Source organism: Pseudorca crassidens, chromosome 19 (genome assembly GCF_039906515.1).
Source record: "Pseudorca crassidens isolate mPseCra1 chromosome 19, mPseCra1.hap1, whole genome shotgun sequence".
In the NCBI taxonomy this organism is placed as follows: Eukaryota; Metazoa; Chordata; class Mammalia; order Artiodactyla; family Delphinidae; genus Pseudorca; species Pseudorca crassidens.
Window position 1 is genome coordinate 8,828,874 of NC_090314.1, and position 18,113 is coordinate 8,846,986.

An 18,113-nucleotide genomic window follows, 5' to 3' on the forward strand; every position below is an offset into this window, starting at 1 on the left:
AGACACGACCTCATGGACCCTGCCTGGTCTAAGGATACCAGTGCCTTTATTTCTCTCATTAATTTGATTTGCTTGCCGTGAGTGGGGCAAAACTCCATAGCCCGGCCATGGCTAAAATTGAGGTTCGGTACAGTAAGGACCTATTTTAAGTGCTCTCCTTGGTTTAACTTATTAAACAACTCCACACAGCAGGTACTTTTAGTCTCAAGGGCAGATGAGGAAACTTAGACAAAGAAACTTGTCCAGGTCACATACATAGCAATGTGACGGGCTCAGAAGACACACTGAGACGCAAATGTCAGAGCCCATGTTTTTCCAGGGCTTCTCAAATTTTACTTGCTATGTGATCTCATGACAATGCAGGTTCTCCTTCATCGGGTGAGATGGAGCCTGAGATTCTGCATTTCTCACGAACGGCTGATGTGGCTGGTCCTTGGACAGTATTTTGAGTAGCAAAACTACTCGTATGCTATGATGCCTCCTGGGATTTCTGTCCTCAAGATCCCTCTACAAGACTCTTGCCACCATCCTCCTATGATCAGTGATCTGTGGATTTGACCAGTGGCAAAAATCACAGTAAATCACCACTTTGAACACCTATACAAAGTTCTGTTTAGACTTCTGCTCCAAATGCAGTCTTCTGTGGCGAAGGATCAGCTATTCGGAAAGGCAGCTGTGTCCATTACAAGCTGTAGATGTTGCAGATAGTTATGAAATTGCTTTTAAATATAAGCATCACCACTGAGAATGCTTTCTGGGCCAGGGAACAATTCCCATCTCTAAAAGCCAAGTAAAGAGTTCCAATTTGAGAAATACATAGGAGAGATTTCTCAAAACATAGGAGTGAATCATTTAACTTTAAGCTTCTCTTCTCAGATTAACAGAGGAGAGGATGTATATAGGAACCAGAAGAAATGACAAATATTCCCTCCCTGTGAAAGGCATTTAAGGGCAAATCTAGACCATCCACTTAATCAGTCTGGACTCAGTGGCTGGGAACTAGCTGGTTTGTGAATAAGACAGAGAAAATTGGAATAGAGAGGGATGAAGGTAAGCTCCCAGGGGTACTTTGGGTACCAGAGTGACCTGAAGTTCCAGAATCACAGACAACGTTCTGGAGGAGCCTGACTTCAAAACATTAGTTAGAATGGCACCTTTCTGCAATTTCCACAGCCCAGTGATTCCCAAACTCTGCTCCATATTAAAATCACCTCCTGCTCAGGCCACGCCCCCACATCAATTAAACTATGATCTCTGGGGGTGGGGCCCAGGTACCCTTAATTTTTAAAGCTCCCCAGGTGATTCCAAAGTGCAGCCGAGTTTGAGAACTACTGGCAAAACCTTTCAGTGTCTTCCTTCATTAAATAAAGGAATCCATCTGGACGAGTGGTTCTTTATTCTGTCTTGCATGTTAGAATCACTTTCAAGTGATTTTTAAAAATACTGCTGCCAGCAGCATCCCTAGAAATTCTGGTTAATTTGTGAGGCCCAGGCACCAGCATCATCAGCATTTTTAAGAGCTTCCCCAGGTGATTCTACTATGCAGCCAGGGAGACAACTACTGGTGTCAGGGTTTTTGCCCACTTCTTCTATTGCTTACATTTTCAACATCTATGATATTCAGGCTAAAAATGCATCTTAGACTTTTTGAAAAGGTGGATCTCTCATCCTTAATTTTAAGTCAGGGATTTTTAACTTCAGAAAGGGTCTATGAATCCCCTTAAATCCTATGCAAAATGTTGGATGGATATATATATTCATATGTATATATTTGGGGGAGGCGAATGTCCTTAACTTTTATCAGAGTCTCAAATGACTTAACTCTTATTACCTTAAAGGCAAGTATGTGATTTCTGATTTAATAAATTTAAGAAAATTAAAGAATGAATGGAAAACCAATTTGGTTTCAACAGCACATCTGCTAGTTTGAATTTGGGACACTTCTATTGCCACCTAGTGGCTGCATATCTTTATTGCAGGTTTAGTTCAGACCATATAGCCCATCCTTTGAAAAGCTATAGGGTGACAGATGTGAAGATTTCAAATCCAAGTATCAAAGCAGAAGCTGTGTCTGAGACTGGAGTCAGTAGTAGACTGGTAATGCTCACAGTAAGAGATGAGCTCCCCACCTGCACTTATAAGGAGACCATCCACCCAGATACTTTGGATTCATGTCCCAAACTGGATTAGGACACTAGGGTTTCTAGACTTGACCATTGTTACCTACATGCCTCAGTTTGACTGCCGGCTTGCTTTCTTACCAACCGTATGTGCTTGGGAAAATTACTGAGCCTTTCTGTTCCACACATAAAAAGAAGATAGTACAAGCACTTCTAAGATTGCTGTGAAAAATAAGTAAGACAATACACGTAAAATGTTCAGCATAACCCTTGGTACAGCACAAGATCCCAATAAATCTGAGGTTATCTTATTTATCATTATTTCCTTGCTTTGTTTATTGTTCCATATGGGTTACAGTAAAGACCAAATAAAAGAGCAAAAGTTATATTACTATCACATGGCAACTCATCATATATCCAGAGAATCCACCGAGCACAGAAGAGAGTAACCCTACAACACAGACATAATCCTTACTCTCAGGAAGTCCCTTTGAGATTCCAACAGTTCATCCGTCTCTACGTCTGAGTGCAGCCACTTCTTGTCAGATATCTACCTTCCCACCATGTGAGCAAGAAGGTGACCATACTCCACCACCAAGGCTACTGCAAGCTCCTTTCAGGGAAGAGGATTACGCAGACATTCACTAAATCACAGACGCCCTAAACCAACAGCTCTGCTCCAGCCTGGACACTCACCGGCGACAGTCTCCCACGCCACTCTCTCCGCAGGGGAACAGTCCCCAGACTCTTCCACAAGCCACCTGCCCAGGGCTCCAGGACCGGCTCCTGCCCAGCTGAAGCAGAAACACCACCGAAACTTCTCACCAGCCTCAGCAAAGATGCAAGGTGATCAGCTCTCACTTACCTGGAGTCTGCTTGGCCGTGCGCACGGGAGTGTAGTGGTTTTTCGAGGATGATCTGACCGGCGTGTTCTCTTTGGGAGAGCTATCGATAGCCGAGATAGTTTCTCTTTCACAGTGTGCTATGGGGATTGGTCCCTGTTGTCTTAAGATGTCGGCCAGAGCCCTGAAAGAGGAGGAGACCACACAGTGAGATCCACCGAGCTGGTGAGTGCAACCACAAAGGAAGCTGGGCTACTATCATCGGCCCTTTGATGGACGGAGACCCAGTATTCAGTTACAGTCACAGCATCATCTGGTGCTGGTCTCAGTGGGGATACAGGAGAGAGGCTGCCATGCCTGGGGGTACAGGCACTAAAAGGCTGTGATTAAGGTTTCCTTCTTTCATTCATTTCCCACCAATCAACTCTGAGCCCTTTCAAAATGCTGGCTCCCCAAATAAGCCCGTATGCCATGCAGATACGACAGCAACTGGCCCGTGGAATGCCACTTCAGTGAAGGGCAGCCACCACTGGCCTCAAGTTCAGCGGCAGGTGACTAATATCAGGGGGACCAACTTCCCCATGGAAAGACACACACCAAGGAGCATGTACTCTACACGGGTGACCCAAATAAGTACAAAACAGAGCTCCCCTTGTCAAAGAAAGGTGTGATTTAGCTGCAAAGACACGACATACAGATAAAATGATAAATATCAGAACACACGGACAGTGCAGACAGTGAATGCAGCTGAAGCTTAGAGGAAGAAGCAATCAGAGACACAGGAGGGAAAGAGAGATGCACAGAGATGCTGCTGTAGCTGGAGAGGTCCATGCCCTCTGCAAGGGACCCATGTACCCCGAGAGCAGCTTCTATTCACCCAACGCCTCTCTTCAACAGCCAAACATATGTTTACTGAGGACTCAGCATGCATTAGTCACAGCAGAGACAGAGGTAAAGAGAACACAATTCCTACCCTCTAGGGGCTCAGCATTTAGGGGAAATCGCTCCCCGACGTGGTTTGGAACAGGACTCCCTCCGGTGGGACAGGTGATACCACTGTCAGTGGGAAACAGACATGCAGGTATGTTCTGAGGAGCCACAAGCGACCACCATCGGACATTGTCATTTCAGGGCCAGGCGCCCCATTCTGAGTGCACGAGCCAGGAGGAACTCTTCCATCTACCTGGGTCCCTGAGGGGTGGGCGAGGCACCACGCCCCAGGCCTCTCCCGGCCAGCCCAGCCCACCTGAGACCTGGCTACACCCAGCCCACTTTGAGGCTTCAGTCCCCTGGAATTCCAGCTCCCCACACCCTGCCTCTGTCGAAAAGTAACCACCAACCGCAGCAGTTTAAAACGTGTCTGGGAGTGGAGAGTTTCCTTTCATTATGCCGCCCCTGACATGCTGAACCTTCCTGGGAGAGGACCATCAAACTGGTAATCTTATCATTTAGTGGCATTTATATAGCAATTTCAGATTTTCCAAATGCTTTCCTCGCACTGGCTTTCTTTTTTCTCAGGCTCTAAGGGAAAAAGCAGACACACGCCACCACCCCATTCACTTCTGTGGACCAAGAAGTGAGGGAGGGGAAGACAGAACCTCACTAGTTTGGTAAAGGAAGTCCAGGCAGACCTGGGGCCTGGAATAAGAAAAAACATTGCCCTACCAAATCAAGAGATTTGGGTTCTAATCCCAGCTCTGCCCAGCTCTGCCCAGCTCTGCCAATGATGAGTCGTAAATCTTTGGGCAGATTTGTTAACCTCTGAAGTCGAAATTTAATCTTTTTATCCCCCATCAGCAAAACAAAGGGTTTAAACTAACATGACCTCTAAGATCCCTTTTAATTCCAAAATGTGATCAATATTTTATATACTTTTTAACCACATATCCACGCACGTTACCTTGATTCCTTCACCCTTCTGTTTATCAAAGGCACTTTCCTACCATCTTTCTATGGTAAGGAAACAGTGACTTAAAAGTTATAACAGAGGGCTCCCCTGGTGGCACAGTGGGTAAGAATCCGCCTGCTGACGCAGGGTACACGGGTTCGAGCCCTGGTTCGGGAAGATCCCACATGCCGCAGAACAACGAAGCCCGTGCGCCACAACTACTGAGCCTGCGCTCTAGAGCACGCAAGCCACAACTACTGAAGCCCACGCGCCTGGAGCCCATGCTCCGCAACAAGAGAATCCACCGCAGTGAGAAGCCCGTGCACCACAACAAAGACCCAACGCAGCCAAAAATAAAAATAAATAAAAATTAAAAAAAAAAGTTGTAACAGAAATACAGACCAATGGAATCAAATTGAAGAGTCCAAAAATAAACCCATACGTCTACGTTCAACTGATTTTTAACAAGGGTGTCGTGATCATGGGGAAAGAAGTTCCTTCAACAAATGGATATCCACATGCAAAAGAATAAGTTGGATTCTCAAAATGGATCATAGACCTAAATATTTAGAGCTAAAACTACAAACTCTTAGAAAAAAATTGAGAAGTAAATCTTTGTGACCTCAGATTTGGCAATGGTTTCTTAGATATGACGCCAAAAGCACAAGGAAAGAAAGAAAAAAACAGGTAAACTAGGCTTCATCAAGACTAAAAACGTTTCTGCATCAGAGCAGCTTGAAGAAAATGAAAGACACCCACAGAATGGGAGAAAATATTTGCAAATCATATTTCTGCTAAGAGATTTGCATCCAGAATATATAAAGAACTCTTAAAATTCAACAATAAAAACCAAACAACCCAATTTTAAAACGGACAAAATATAATCAGACATTTCTCCAGAAAAGGTACACATGAAAAGTAGCTCAACATCATTAGTCATCAGGAAAATACAAAACGAAAACACAATGAGATAACCCTTTACATCCACCAGGATAGCTATAACCAAAAAGAAAATACCAAATGTTGGCAAGGACGTGGAGAAATTGGAGCCTTTATAAACTACTGGTGGGAAGGTGAAACGGTGCAGACCCTTTGGTAAACAGTCTGGCAGTTCCTCAAAATACTAAACAGAGTTACCATATGGCCTAGCAATTAAAATACTCCTAGGTATATGCCCAACAGAAATGAAAACATATGCCTACACAAAACTTGTATATGAAAGTTCATAGCAGCACTATCTTTTTTTTACAGAGGCCCATTCAAGTTGGTTTGTGCATATTTTATTTTACTTATTATAATACATCAATGAAATGTTTTATTTCTATTTTTTATTTTATTTTTTGCGCACACTGCATGGCTTGCAGGATCCTAGGTCGCCGACCACGGGTTGAACCCGGAGCCCGAGCAGTGAGAGTGCTGAGTCCTAACCACTGGACTGCCAGGGAATTCTCCATGGAAGTAACCCAAATGTCCATCAACTGAAGAATGGATCAACAAAATGTAGCGTATTCACACAATGTGTTATTATTTAACCTTAAAAGAGCAATGATGTTCTGATATGTGCTACAACATGAACAGACCTTGAAAACGTGCTAAGTGAAAGAATCCAGTCATGAAAGACCACATGTTATGATTCTGTGTATATAAAATATGCAGATTAGGCAGATCCACAGCAACAGAAAGTAGACTGGTGGTTACCAAGGGCTGGGGGAGGGGCAAATGAAGAAGGATTGCTAATAGGTACAGGTTTTCTCTTGGGGATGATGAAAATGTTCTAAAACCAGCTAGCGGTGATAGTTGGACAACTCTGTGAATGTATAAAAATCACTGAATTGGACGATTTAAAATGTAAGGATGAATTTTATGGGAGGTGAATCACAGCCCGATAAAGCTGCTATTACAAAAAGAAAGCTTATATTCTTTTTCTTGCCTCTCACGTTCTTACAAAGACCTCTCAGGTATCTACGAAAGAAAACGGAGTCATGTGGTTAAGACCATACTTTTGGAAGGTCAGTACTAAATCTACATCAACGACAATGATTTTGCCCCTCAGGGGACAGTTGGCAATGGCTGGAGACATTTTTGGTTGTCACACAACTGGGGAGGAAGTGCTATTGGCAAACTGGTGGGTAGAGGCCAGGAGTGCTGCTAGACATCCTACAATGCACAGGACAGCCCCCTACAGCAAAGAATTATCCCACCCAAAACGCCGACAGTGGCGAGGCTGAGAAACTCAGATCTGCGTCTACACAGCACTACGTGAAGGGGGTCTTTGATTAATGCTCAGTGCAACCTAGATCCAGAGATGTGTACCAAGGTCGGACACTAGGCTGGGCTCTGGCACAACTAGGGCTGGAGACCCTGAGATGAACATTTGAAGTCAGGGGATCTTGGGTGTCTGGGCCATCAGTGTATCCCCGGGTCTTGGCACATTGCTCAGCCATTATTCAAAGAGAGAAAGGATGGCCAACAAACACGTGAAAAGATGCTCAACGTCACTAATTATTAGAGAAATGCAATTCAAAACTACAATGAGGTATGACCTCACACTGGTCAGAATGGCCAGGATCAAAAAATCCACAAACGATAAATGCTGGAGAGGGCGTGGAGAAAAGGGAACCCTCTTGCACTGTTGGTGGGAATGTAAATTGGTGCAGCCACTATGGAGAACAGTATGGAGGTTCCTTAAAAAACTAAAAATAGAACTACCATATGATCCAGCAATCCCACTCCTGAGCATATACCCTGAGAAAAATATAATTCAGAAAGACACATGCACCCCAATGTTCACTGCAGGACTATTTCCAATAGCCAGGACATGGAAGCAACCTAAATGTCCATCAACAGAGGAATGGATAAAGAAGATGTGGTACATATATACAATGGAATATTACTCAGCCATAGAAAGGAATGAAATTGGATCATTTGTAGGGATGCGGATGGACCTAGAGACTGCCATACACAGTGAAGTTAAGTCAGAAAGAGAAAAGCAAATATCATATATTAACACATATATGTGGAATCTAGAAAAATGGTATAGATGATCTTACTTGCAGAGCAGAAATAGAGACACAGACGTGGAGATCAAACGTATGGATACCAAGGGGGAAGTGGTGGTGGGAGGAATTGGGAGACCGGGATTGACACATATACACTACTGATGCTATGAGTGAAATGAGATAACTAATGAGAACCTCTGTATAGCACAGGGAACTCTTATGCTCTGTGGTGACCTAAATGGGAAGGAGAAGAGGGGATATATGTACACGTATAGCTGATTCACTTTGCCGTACAGAAGAAACTAACACAACATTGTAAATCAACTATACTTCAATAAAAATTAATTTAAAAGAAAGAAAAAAACAAAGAGAGAAAGGAGTGAAGATTTCCATCCTTGCAGGGCTTTCGTCCCTTTTGTCCATATGGACAGTGTAAATGGCAAACCCACAGCAGATTCGCTCCAGGCTTATTGGCCAAGAAGGACCCAGCAGAGAAGAGATTTTCAAACTGAGATCAGCACTCCCGGGGCGGGGGGGTGGGGGGGGGGCTGGGAGAAGGGGACTCTCAGGGCCCATCTCCTGAGAAGCCCTGCAGGCTGCAGGCCCTGAGAGATGAGATGTAAGGGGGAAGACACCTCTTTGGAGACCATCAGGCTCCCCAGAGCATCTCTGCTTGCCTCTGGCTTGCTGCTGGTGAATGAGTTTTAACTGGGTTACAGCCAAGCTGTCTCCTCCTAAAGGTAATAACTTGCGTGGTACCCTCTCCAAGTGCCCTGTTGGCAGGGCTGAGCTGGGCTGCACAGCCAAACGGGATGGATGTGCTGAAGACTCAGGCTAGCTGGGGGCAGGGACCCTGCCCTGTGTGGTCCCAACGAGGAGGACAGTAGCCAGGGATGTGATCCTGACCGCCTGAGCACCGTCCTCCGAGAGCCCCCTTTTCCCAGTGCCCTCCGGCAGCCAGAAAGGTGGGCCTCGTTCCCAGATGGTGCTGGGTCCCCCTCTTTCAGCTCACACACCCTTCCCTCAGCTCTTCAGCTCCGTGACCTCCCCTTCTCACCCCCATTCCTCTCCACCTTCCATCCCCTTCTCTCCAGGGTGCTGGATAGGTATTATTCTAATTCTGAAATGTGCGATCCCAATCTCACCTAATTAATTTGGAGACGCCGGAGGAAATGGGTTAAGGCCTGAGCTACTTTCTCACCGTAGGAAAGAAAATTGGTCATTGAGGAAATGGGAAGCAGATTTTGTGAGAGAGTGGCTGCCGCTCTCAGGGTCAAAGAAAGGGACAGAGACCCCTTTGGGGTCGGAAGTGGGGGGAGAGAGAGGGACAGACAGTGACAACGAGAGAAAGGGAGCGACAGAGGGACAGAGGTGGAGACAGAAGGAGAGGGAAAGGAAACAAAGGGAGGGAAGAGAGTGACAGAAAGGGAGCCAAACAGATGGGAAGGGTGTCAGAGACTCAGAGCCAGAGAGAGGCCGAGGGAGAGGTGCAGAGACGACAGAGTAGAGAAGGATAACAGACAATGAGAAAGAGTCGGGGGGCGGGGAGACAGAGGGTCACAGATAGACAGGCAGACAGAGCCAGAGAGAAAATGGGACACAGAGAAACTCAGAGAAAGAATGAGATTCAGAAGGTGAGAGATAGGGAGATGGGATCAGAGAGAGACCTTCCCAGGGAAAGAGCATCTGGGGGTGAGAGACAGAGACGGGCCAGTGAGGAGTGAGGCTGGTTCCCAGCCAAGGGCAGCCCCGCGCCCCGTGCCCACTACAGAGGTCTAATTTAAGACCCTGAAGAATCTGGTTCTTTGTCCTGCTCATCCCAATCCCCCAATCTCCCCCTCCCCCAGAGCCACTTTGCTGCAATATCTGGATATAGGAAACAAAGGAATGCTTTTTGCCTGAATTATCTACCTAATTGCCTTGGTTCGCTGCACATGGACTCCTTGGCTTTCGTGGGTGTGTGGCGAGCAGGGGAGAGTTAATTAATTGGGCAGCAAATCTGAACAGGGGAAACAGTCATTCTGATCACTCAAGCCAGGAAATTTCTGCGTTCTTCAGGACTCGTTGCTTGTATATTAACCATCTGCAAAACTGAGATCCCATCTTACATATGGATAGCACTGAACACGTTCTAAGGGCTTTACCTGCCTTGTCCAGCGTGGCGGCCATGCTAAACCTGGGACCTTTGCAGCTACGGTTACCCCAATTTTAAACACTTAACTGAGGCTCAGACTAATTCTAGGATGAGAACGTGATGGAACCGAAATTTCAACCCAGGGCTTCTGGCTGGAGCCCTGATGTCCCTCTGCTCAGTGGGACTGCCTTTTATATACATCTCACTTTCCTAGGGACTGTCAGCTTGAATGAGTCCTCCCAGTCTCTCCAGCTGGGTCTGCTAATTTAGCAAATGCCAGTTAATATTAGGGTGTGGAGAAACAATTAGTCAATGAGTGGTTCAGGTCAAGACCAATTACTTATTCACTTAACACCTTGGTTAATGTTGTCAGTGGTCCCAAGGAATGAAAGTGTGTTTGAATTTCCCCAAGTGTTGAGTTATTGCAATTCCTGTAGGGACCAAGCCTGGTCAACATTTCGATGTGTTGCCCCCTGTATTCAAGATATGAAATCTTTCTTAAAATGGCAAATGATTCCCTTAACATGAGAAAAATAAACAGAACCTTGGTTATAACTTTGCTTCATAGTCTTGCCAGCTTGGGAAATTAAGGGCTATAATTTATTGAGCCATTACTATGTGCCAGACAGAGTGCTCAACTCTTTTATGCATTATCTTATATAATCCTCAAAATGATCCTATACAGTAGGTGCTATCAGTAGCCATATTTTGCTGATGAGAAAACTAAGACTTTGAGAGGTCAGATATCTTGTCTGAGGTCACAGAGCTGGTAAGCGGTAAATCCAGATTTCAAACATAAGTAGCCTCTGTTACACTACAGAGGCTGACTTTATACCACTGAATTTTCCGTTCACCCATTTGTCCACCCATCCATCCATCCATCCATCCATCCATCTATCCAACACCCCATCCATCCATCCATCCATCCATCCATCCATCCATCCATCCATCCATCCATCTTTCCTTCCAATCCTCCATCCACTTAATCACATTTATTTTTTCACCGACTGTGTTCCTGCAGTGGTCTCTGAACAGCAGATATAGAGCGTGTTCAATCTTTAGTAGAAAAATCTACCCAGACAGAACTCAGTGGTCACCCAACTGCCCATTTCTATTCACCTTAGTGAGTCATGACCATCAACAGCTATGAAAGTTTTTACACTGTCTTAGCGGGCAACCTTCTATCAAATGAAATTCTGAGTAGAACGCCAATATACTTCTTTAGACTCCTGCTGTGCATGAGGCCAGAATAAGAGCCAGAGCCCTACTCTACCAAGTTCTTACCCTCCATTCAGCAGTCCCTGGACTTCACGGAGCTTCCAAGTTTGAAAACAAACGTGGCCAAAGAGTGTCAGATAAAAACTTGGAATTGTTTTTTCCCGATCTTCACTCACGGAGCAGGGTGTAAAACTTCAGTTCCCCCCAAATGAAGTGGGGAAGCTAGGAACCCTAGTTTATTGATAAGTCTTTTTGAGCTCAATTAACATGCTGTCCATGAAGACACCATGAATATCTCTGCTCACTGAAGTGGAACGAATGGAAACCAGCCTTCTGCCTCTGCCACGTCTCTGGATCTGAGAGCCACATAGATGCCACGGAAGGGAGGAAATCAGTTCAGCTGGTGTTCGGTAAGTTTTTCCGTGCCAAGAGCAAGGCAACCTGCAGAGTTAAGACCCCCTAGTCAGGACCTTTCTCTTTTCGGGAGCAGTAGGAACAAATTTATGCTGTTGGATGGGTATGAGAGAAGGCCAAACAGATGAACTATTCCACGAATAAACTATTCTGCTTAATGTTTTTGTTCCTAAGGACTAATGAGAACACTCTTGTTTTTGAAGAATTTTCTAATAGCATTCCTGCCTAATTAAGTAGCATATACTGAATATAATTACTTTAAAAAAAAAAAAAAAGCAAAGTTCTTCCATGAGAGGGCCACCAATCTAAACTTTAGTTCTCTTCACAGAGAAAACTCCATAAAATATAGACAATCTAGGAAATGGAATCCTATAAAAACTGGAGAATGAACCATGGAAGATTCTGATAGCTACTTCTGTGGTACTTCTCCCAGAAGTAGAGTGTAGACGTTCTACTCCGGTTAAATAAACTATTCTGGTTATGTGAGTCCCGGATGACTGAGCTTTTCCTCGACTCTGCCACTCCGGGAACAGCTAGAGCCCTCTACCCTCAGCCTCATCCTTATCTACTGGGCAGTCGGGGTGCCTTTATTCTCTGAAACACGCACTCCGGACAATTGAAGTGAATATATTTTTAATAAACACGGACCGAGGAGAATGGCTTAATTTAGTTCTCCTTTTTTCTGGTTCTCTCAAAGTCCACTTGAAAAACACAGCTGCCGGCTTTGTGTGTGCACAAGACCGCTCTCCGCACACACAGAGGCTCCGAATGGACGGGGAGAATCTCCTTTGTTGTGATAACAATGTTTGTGCATCTGCACCCAGCCGTTCTGCAGGTCTGAGTTGTCCCCGGCACAATCGGAATTCATCACGGCCAATAAACACAGCCGAACTTAGCAAGGGAAAGCTCGGCCTGCCTGCTTTGTTTTCCAGGCCAGCAAGACAAGTCACTGCATCCCAATGAGCGCCTGACCTGGAGCTGTCCCTCGATGACGAGCCACAGCTAGGTACAGGGTCGACGTGCCTCCCCCGGGACCCCAGTTCATCCCTAACGGCATCTCCTCCACACACGCCATCCCTCGCCTCATGAATCATGTGAAAATTTACCCGGGCCTGGGAAATTCGGCAGCATCTACACCAAGCCTAGACTTCTTCAGAGATATGTGGACTGTTGGAGCCTGAATCAAAGATCTGGACGTGTCAAGGTCAGCTACCGTTTGGACCTGGGAGAACAAAACTGCTACCAAGACTTGTTAGCAGGGTCGCTTGGGCAGCCAGGTGATAGATGAGTTAATACATGCACCTACGGCTGCTCTTACTGTTGCTACCCTTGGTGTCATTTTCCTGACTTGCTATAAACACAGACGTGAATCTACAGGAGACGCAGAATGAAGGCGGTATTGCCCACTGGCTAAACGCAGGGATTCTGGAGCCAGAGCACCTGAGTCAGAATTCCGGCCACTCAGGATACTGGTGATCTTTAGGCAGCTCCTAAGTGCCCTGTGGTTCTGTGACCTTGTTGAAAAAAATAAGGCCAAAATAATAAGACCAAAAATAACGTCTACCTCTTAGGGTTATCATGAGGACTAAATGAGTTCATATTTGTAGAGCACTTAGAACAGAGCCTGGCACCTCGTAAGCACTAAACATGTGATTAATACATCAATCCAAATACAGCCTCCCCGTGTCTAGGGGCTCAGCCAACAGAACCACAACGAAAGTCCATGTGTACAGGTGCAAGAGGGGCGTCTTCGCGGGCTGACTCAGCAATGCCAGATGGCAAAACTCCTGGTGTGGCGGGGGAGCCACATGGCATGGCTGTGGCTACGGGTCATCCTGGAAGGGACCACCTACATCCCATACTTTCCACTCAGGCCTAAGGTCAGAAATGCATCTGCTCACACACCAGCTTTTGCTAAACCCTGAACCTGGACTCTGCAAGCCAAGTGCAAAGAGAGTGTCTATTTGTTTTCTTCCTGCGAGGCCATCACAAATCGTGCTTCCGCGACCAGGCAAGGAAACTTCGAGATAAAAACCAAAGGGATTCACATCATGGGCAAAACGAATCAGGATCCTGTTGGGGTATTAAAAGGGCAAATGGGTCAAATGGGCCGGGGCAGCATTTTCTGCAAAAGACTCAGTTATTTTTTTTCTTCCTTCTCCCTACCTCCCTTTTTCCTTCTTTTCTTTCTTCAATTTTTTTTTTCTTCCTTCTATAAAAAAAATTATAAACATCATTGTCATTTCCAAGTTCAAGTACCTTACCATCAATGCCACTATTGAAAGGGTGGGGTACACAAGGGTGGGGTTGCCCTCATGCCAGGGAAGTCAATATTGGCTTCCCATGAGAATTAACTGGAATTGCGTCCTAACAATAGAATGGACCACCTCCAGGGGGAGGGGGAGCCCCAGCTCTAGATGCAGCTGGTGCGCCCAGCAGGAGAGGCATGAAAGCACCTCATCAGCCCCTTTCACCCAAGACAGTCTATGAGTTTAAGATGCTAGAGACAGGCATTCCCGTGAGGCCACGTGAAGACAGCTTTCTTATGTGAACGGAATGTTGGAGGAAAATGCATTTTCTTCTACGCCACAGGGCTGCTGCGTCTGAAAGGACAGACTGCGCTCCTGAATTTCCCAGGCGTGCGGGAGACCAGAGTGGGCCGGAGATGGACACACCTCCACAACTCGATAGCCCTCAACCCACAGCAGGGCCAACAGGCCAGAGGGGGCCGAGGGGCCCACCCAAGGTCATGGGCACAGGGAGTGACAGAAGTTGCCGTTAGCCTGCCTATCTCAGGAAGTGCTCTAAGGCAGGGAAAGATGGATGACGGCCTCCAAGAGTGAGGGAAAGGGGGCTTTGCTAGGGGTCCCTCAAGAGCCTCAAAAGCAGGCAAAGCAAGGGAGGTCCGTGTCCTCTTCCATACGGGTGCATCTAGGCACATCCTATCTTGTCCTACCGTGGTGTTGGGACAGCGATGCAGGAACAGGCAATAGGGAAAGAATGGAGGGAGGAAAGACAGAGATCTCTGTCCTCTTATCCCCCAGAGACAGGGCCGACTGTGCTAGGTCTGCTTTCGGGACCCTAACCTCTTGTGCCCATCTGGTCACCCTGTGGCAAGATGGAATGAGGGGCGCCCTGGGCGGTGGCATCGTCCGTCACAGAATTCTCAAAGCCAAACGCGAGAGAGTTTCTGGATTCTAGAAATTCGGGGAAATACAAAGAAAGAAACAAGAAACAAGAAGAAGGGAAATAAGCGGTGGCCCCCAGAGGGAATTCGAGAGGGAATTCGAAGCAGCCTTACAGGCAAGTATCACCAATTCAGCAGAAACGGGGGCAGGCTAATCCCAGTCAATAAAACAGACAAGGAAATCATAAAATGCTTTAAAGGAAATGCATTTTTACTGCTTCCTGGGCCACCGCAGGATTACAAACTAGGCTAAAAAAAAACATTGATCTTTGGAGAGCTACTTTATCGAACAGATAAGAATGATTTGTAATTAGCATGCCAATTGTCTGCAGAAGAGCCTGCTTGAAAACAGTCCGTCTTTCTGCCTGGCGGATGCACCCTGCACAATCTCTGCAGTCTTGTCTGAGCTATTAATCTGTTCATCACAGCTTTTTATCAGAGAGAGAAAAGAAAAGCAACTTTGCCGAGGTCCAATTTGGATAAATTTTGAATTAGCAGAGTCTGAACTGATGCAGCTTAATGAAGTTACAGCAGGACAAGTTCAAGAAGGAGAAAGGGAGGGAGCCGGGAAAGGAAAAAAAGTCAACAGAAGAGGAATCACAAGAAGGACAGATGGAGAAAGCAGCAGCGGTGGACAAATACACCGAAAGGAACAAAAAGAAACATTTTAATGATGTGACTGAAGAGAGAGACAGAGAAGCCACAGATCCTCCGCTAAAAGCCAGGTTCTCTTCGCAAATGCTCAGAGAGGGTAAGAAGCTGGCAGCTGCGGACCTGAGAACAGAAAAGCTGCGTGATTTCTCATAGCACGAAGAGCCTTCGCAGCCACCGGGATAGCATTCTTGGCAAAGCTCAGGCAAATTTCTCAGGATGCAGTAAAAAGTCAGAGGGGGTCCAAGAGGGAGGCTGGAAACCAGATTCTTCCGAAAGGTCTGGAGCAGTCTCAGCACTTGGGCTGGGCCTCCTGCCTGGTCATTTCAGGAGGTGGGTTAACACGAGCCCGCCCTCAGCTGCCCAGACATCGGGGTGACTGAGGCCAGAGTCCCTACTAATAGGATCCGAGGCTGATCCGACAGCTGGAGGAGAAAAGCTCTCCTGGCAACAATTTCTTTGCTTATTAGGGGGTCAGCCCCCTCCGTGCCCCTGGATGACGGCAGGCGTCTGTATCCCAGGACCTCAGAAGCGGGGGGATGGATGGATTCTGGACACACTCCTGCGCCTCCTTGCTCCGGCACGCGTTCTCAGGGTTCAAATCCCTCCCCGCTGGAGCAGCAGGATGGAAGGAAGAGGGGAGAGTTGCCTGTCTGGGTGTGAAGCATCCTTCCCAGAAGAGGACATTTGGCTAAGGGAACTGAGACTCCGTCCAGAGGACAGATGTCCTAAGTAATGAGACTTTAATGCCGGAGCTAATGGGAACAGTACACGAGACCACAGGCCAAAAAAGCGAGGAAGAACGGGAGTGTTCGTGAAGCCTGCAGAAAGCAGCGACTCCTCTCCCAAACACTAGGGAACAGGGCCAAGCTCGTAGCCACCCAGCGCCCGGCTGGAACCCAGCCTCCACAGGTCCCGAGATGGGGGCAGCGGCTCTGGACAAGTAGGACCAAGGGTTCTCCTGCCCCTCCGACCAGGGTGGGGCTGAAAACAATGCTCAGGACCTCCACACTCCCACACCCACCTCGATCCGATGGTCAGGGACCCCTGCACTGGAGCTGCAGACCCCAGGGTGTGAGCCCCGCCAGGGACCACCACCGTGGCCGTGACCACACGTGACCACCGCCACCAGCCGCAACAGCTGGAGCTGGAGAGCAAAACCCAGGGCTCCTTCCCTTTCACAGGCTTTTCAAGACAGAGGGCTTCAGGGCCCGAGAAGCAGAGAAACGCGGGGAAAGATTGAGGAATGAGGAGGCAGGGCGCGGAGAATTAAGACCAGACGGCAAAGAGCAGAAGTGGGGCAGAGAAGCAGGAGTGAGCTGGCCGGAATCCTGGGTCTTGCGCGCCCTGTGCTTGAGGTTATAAATGGGGCAGGGAGGGGAGCTGTGATAAACGGGGCTGTTGTAAGCCATCCGTCTCTCCATAATTAAAACTGGGAATGGCCCGAGGTCCATCTCCTCGCCCCCAAATCACTTCTTTTCTCTAGTGCCCCGTTACTCTCAGGAGCCAGGACTCCCGCAGAATTGCCCTGGGATCCCTGCAATACTGTAAAGGTTTGCCGGGGGGCGGGGAGTTGTTTTAAGGGTTTTTTTCAATTAAAACCCAGGTGGTTTGGTTCGTTTGTTTTTATTCTTTACGCCCTCTCTGTATTGTCTTCACAGCCCTCCACCAACCTAATCCGTTCTTGAAGAGGAGCCCTTTCACTGCCCTGGGCGCCTCCGTGCCCTGCGTGCAACACAGGTGAGGCCACCAGCCCGGCACTGCGGTACCCTGGCCTGTAGGTCACTCACCCTCCAGTCCCTTACAGCGATAACGCGTCCCAGGGCACGAGCGTGTGGGTCTCTGCTTTCTCAAGCAGTCTGAGTATCACCGACCCGTTTACATTCAGGAAAGGGAGAGCCAACTGCCTTGTCGGCCCCCAAAGAAGATAAGAGACCAACCACGGACTAGCTGTGTGACCCTGGGCAAGTTACTAAGCCTCTTTGAGTTGATTTTGTCATCTGTTAAATGGCCACCAGACCCAGGGTGGTGGAAGGATGCAGTGGGATAACGCAGGATGCCGGGTACAGAGGGAGCCCCGGAGAAGGGGGGCTGTTTGGAGTGTTTCCTGTTCCCCGCCCTGCTTCACCTATGTGACCCTGAGTCCTCATCTGACTGAGATCTCAGGTCCTCAACACCAGCTTCCTGGAGTGATGGGTGACGGCGCCCTGTAAGCTCCTGGGAGACAGAGTTTCCCCCTTCCTGACGCCTGAGCAGAGGAGGCGGGTGCCCAGCCGCAGAGCAGGACTCCTCCCAGAGTGCTCGAGAGTGACTCTTAGGGGGCGGGCAGGGTCACAGGCTCTGCCCCAGCCCCTCGCCACCCACTAACTCTTACTGGGAAGAAGGAATCCCGCCCCAGCTACAGCGGCACAGCCGCTGCTTCCCCAGAACCAAAGTGGAATAACAATTGGCCACAACTGCTGCACCTGGTGGCCCCTTGTCACCAGCCCTTAAACTCAGCCTGCCCCACCCTCGCTCCATTTCTGTGATCAACCTCGTGGAATGAACACACTTCTGGGGGGTCTGGGGAGGCGCAGGAAATACACATCAGGACTCTAGTGGCAACGCTCACTGGAAACCCCATCTTCCTGTGTTTGTAAACGCTTCTGCCTCGTCGATGG

The 18,113-nt window shown here is 47.6% G+C and overlaps 1 protein-coding gene across 4 annotated transcripts in view; it reads right to left on the minus strand.

Annotated features, from left to right (window-relative positions):
• SHISA6 (shisa family member 6) overlaps positions 1-18,113 on the minus strand; it is a 248,741-nt gene that overhangs the window by 222,787 nt on the left and 7,841 nt on the right. For all 4 annotated transcript variants that reach the window (XM_067714334.1, XM_067714333.1, XM_067714332.1 and 1 more), the window contains exon 2: positions 2,986-3,146. In XM_067714334.1, coding sequence (XP_067570435.1) covers positions 2,986-3,146 — 161 coding nt within the window. The remainder of the gene's footprint in view (positions 1-2,985; positions 3,147-18,113) is intronic.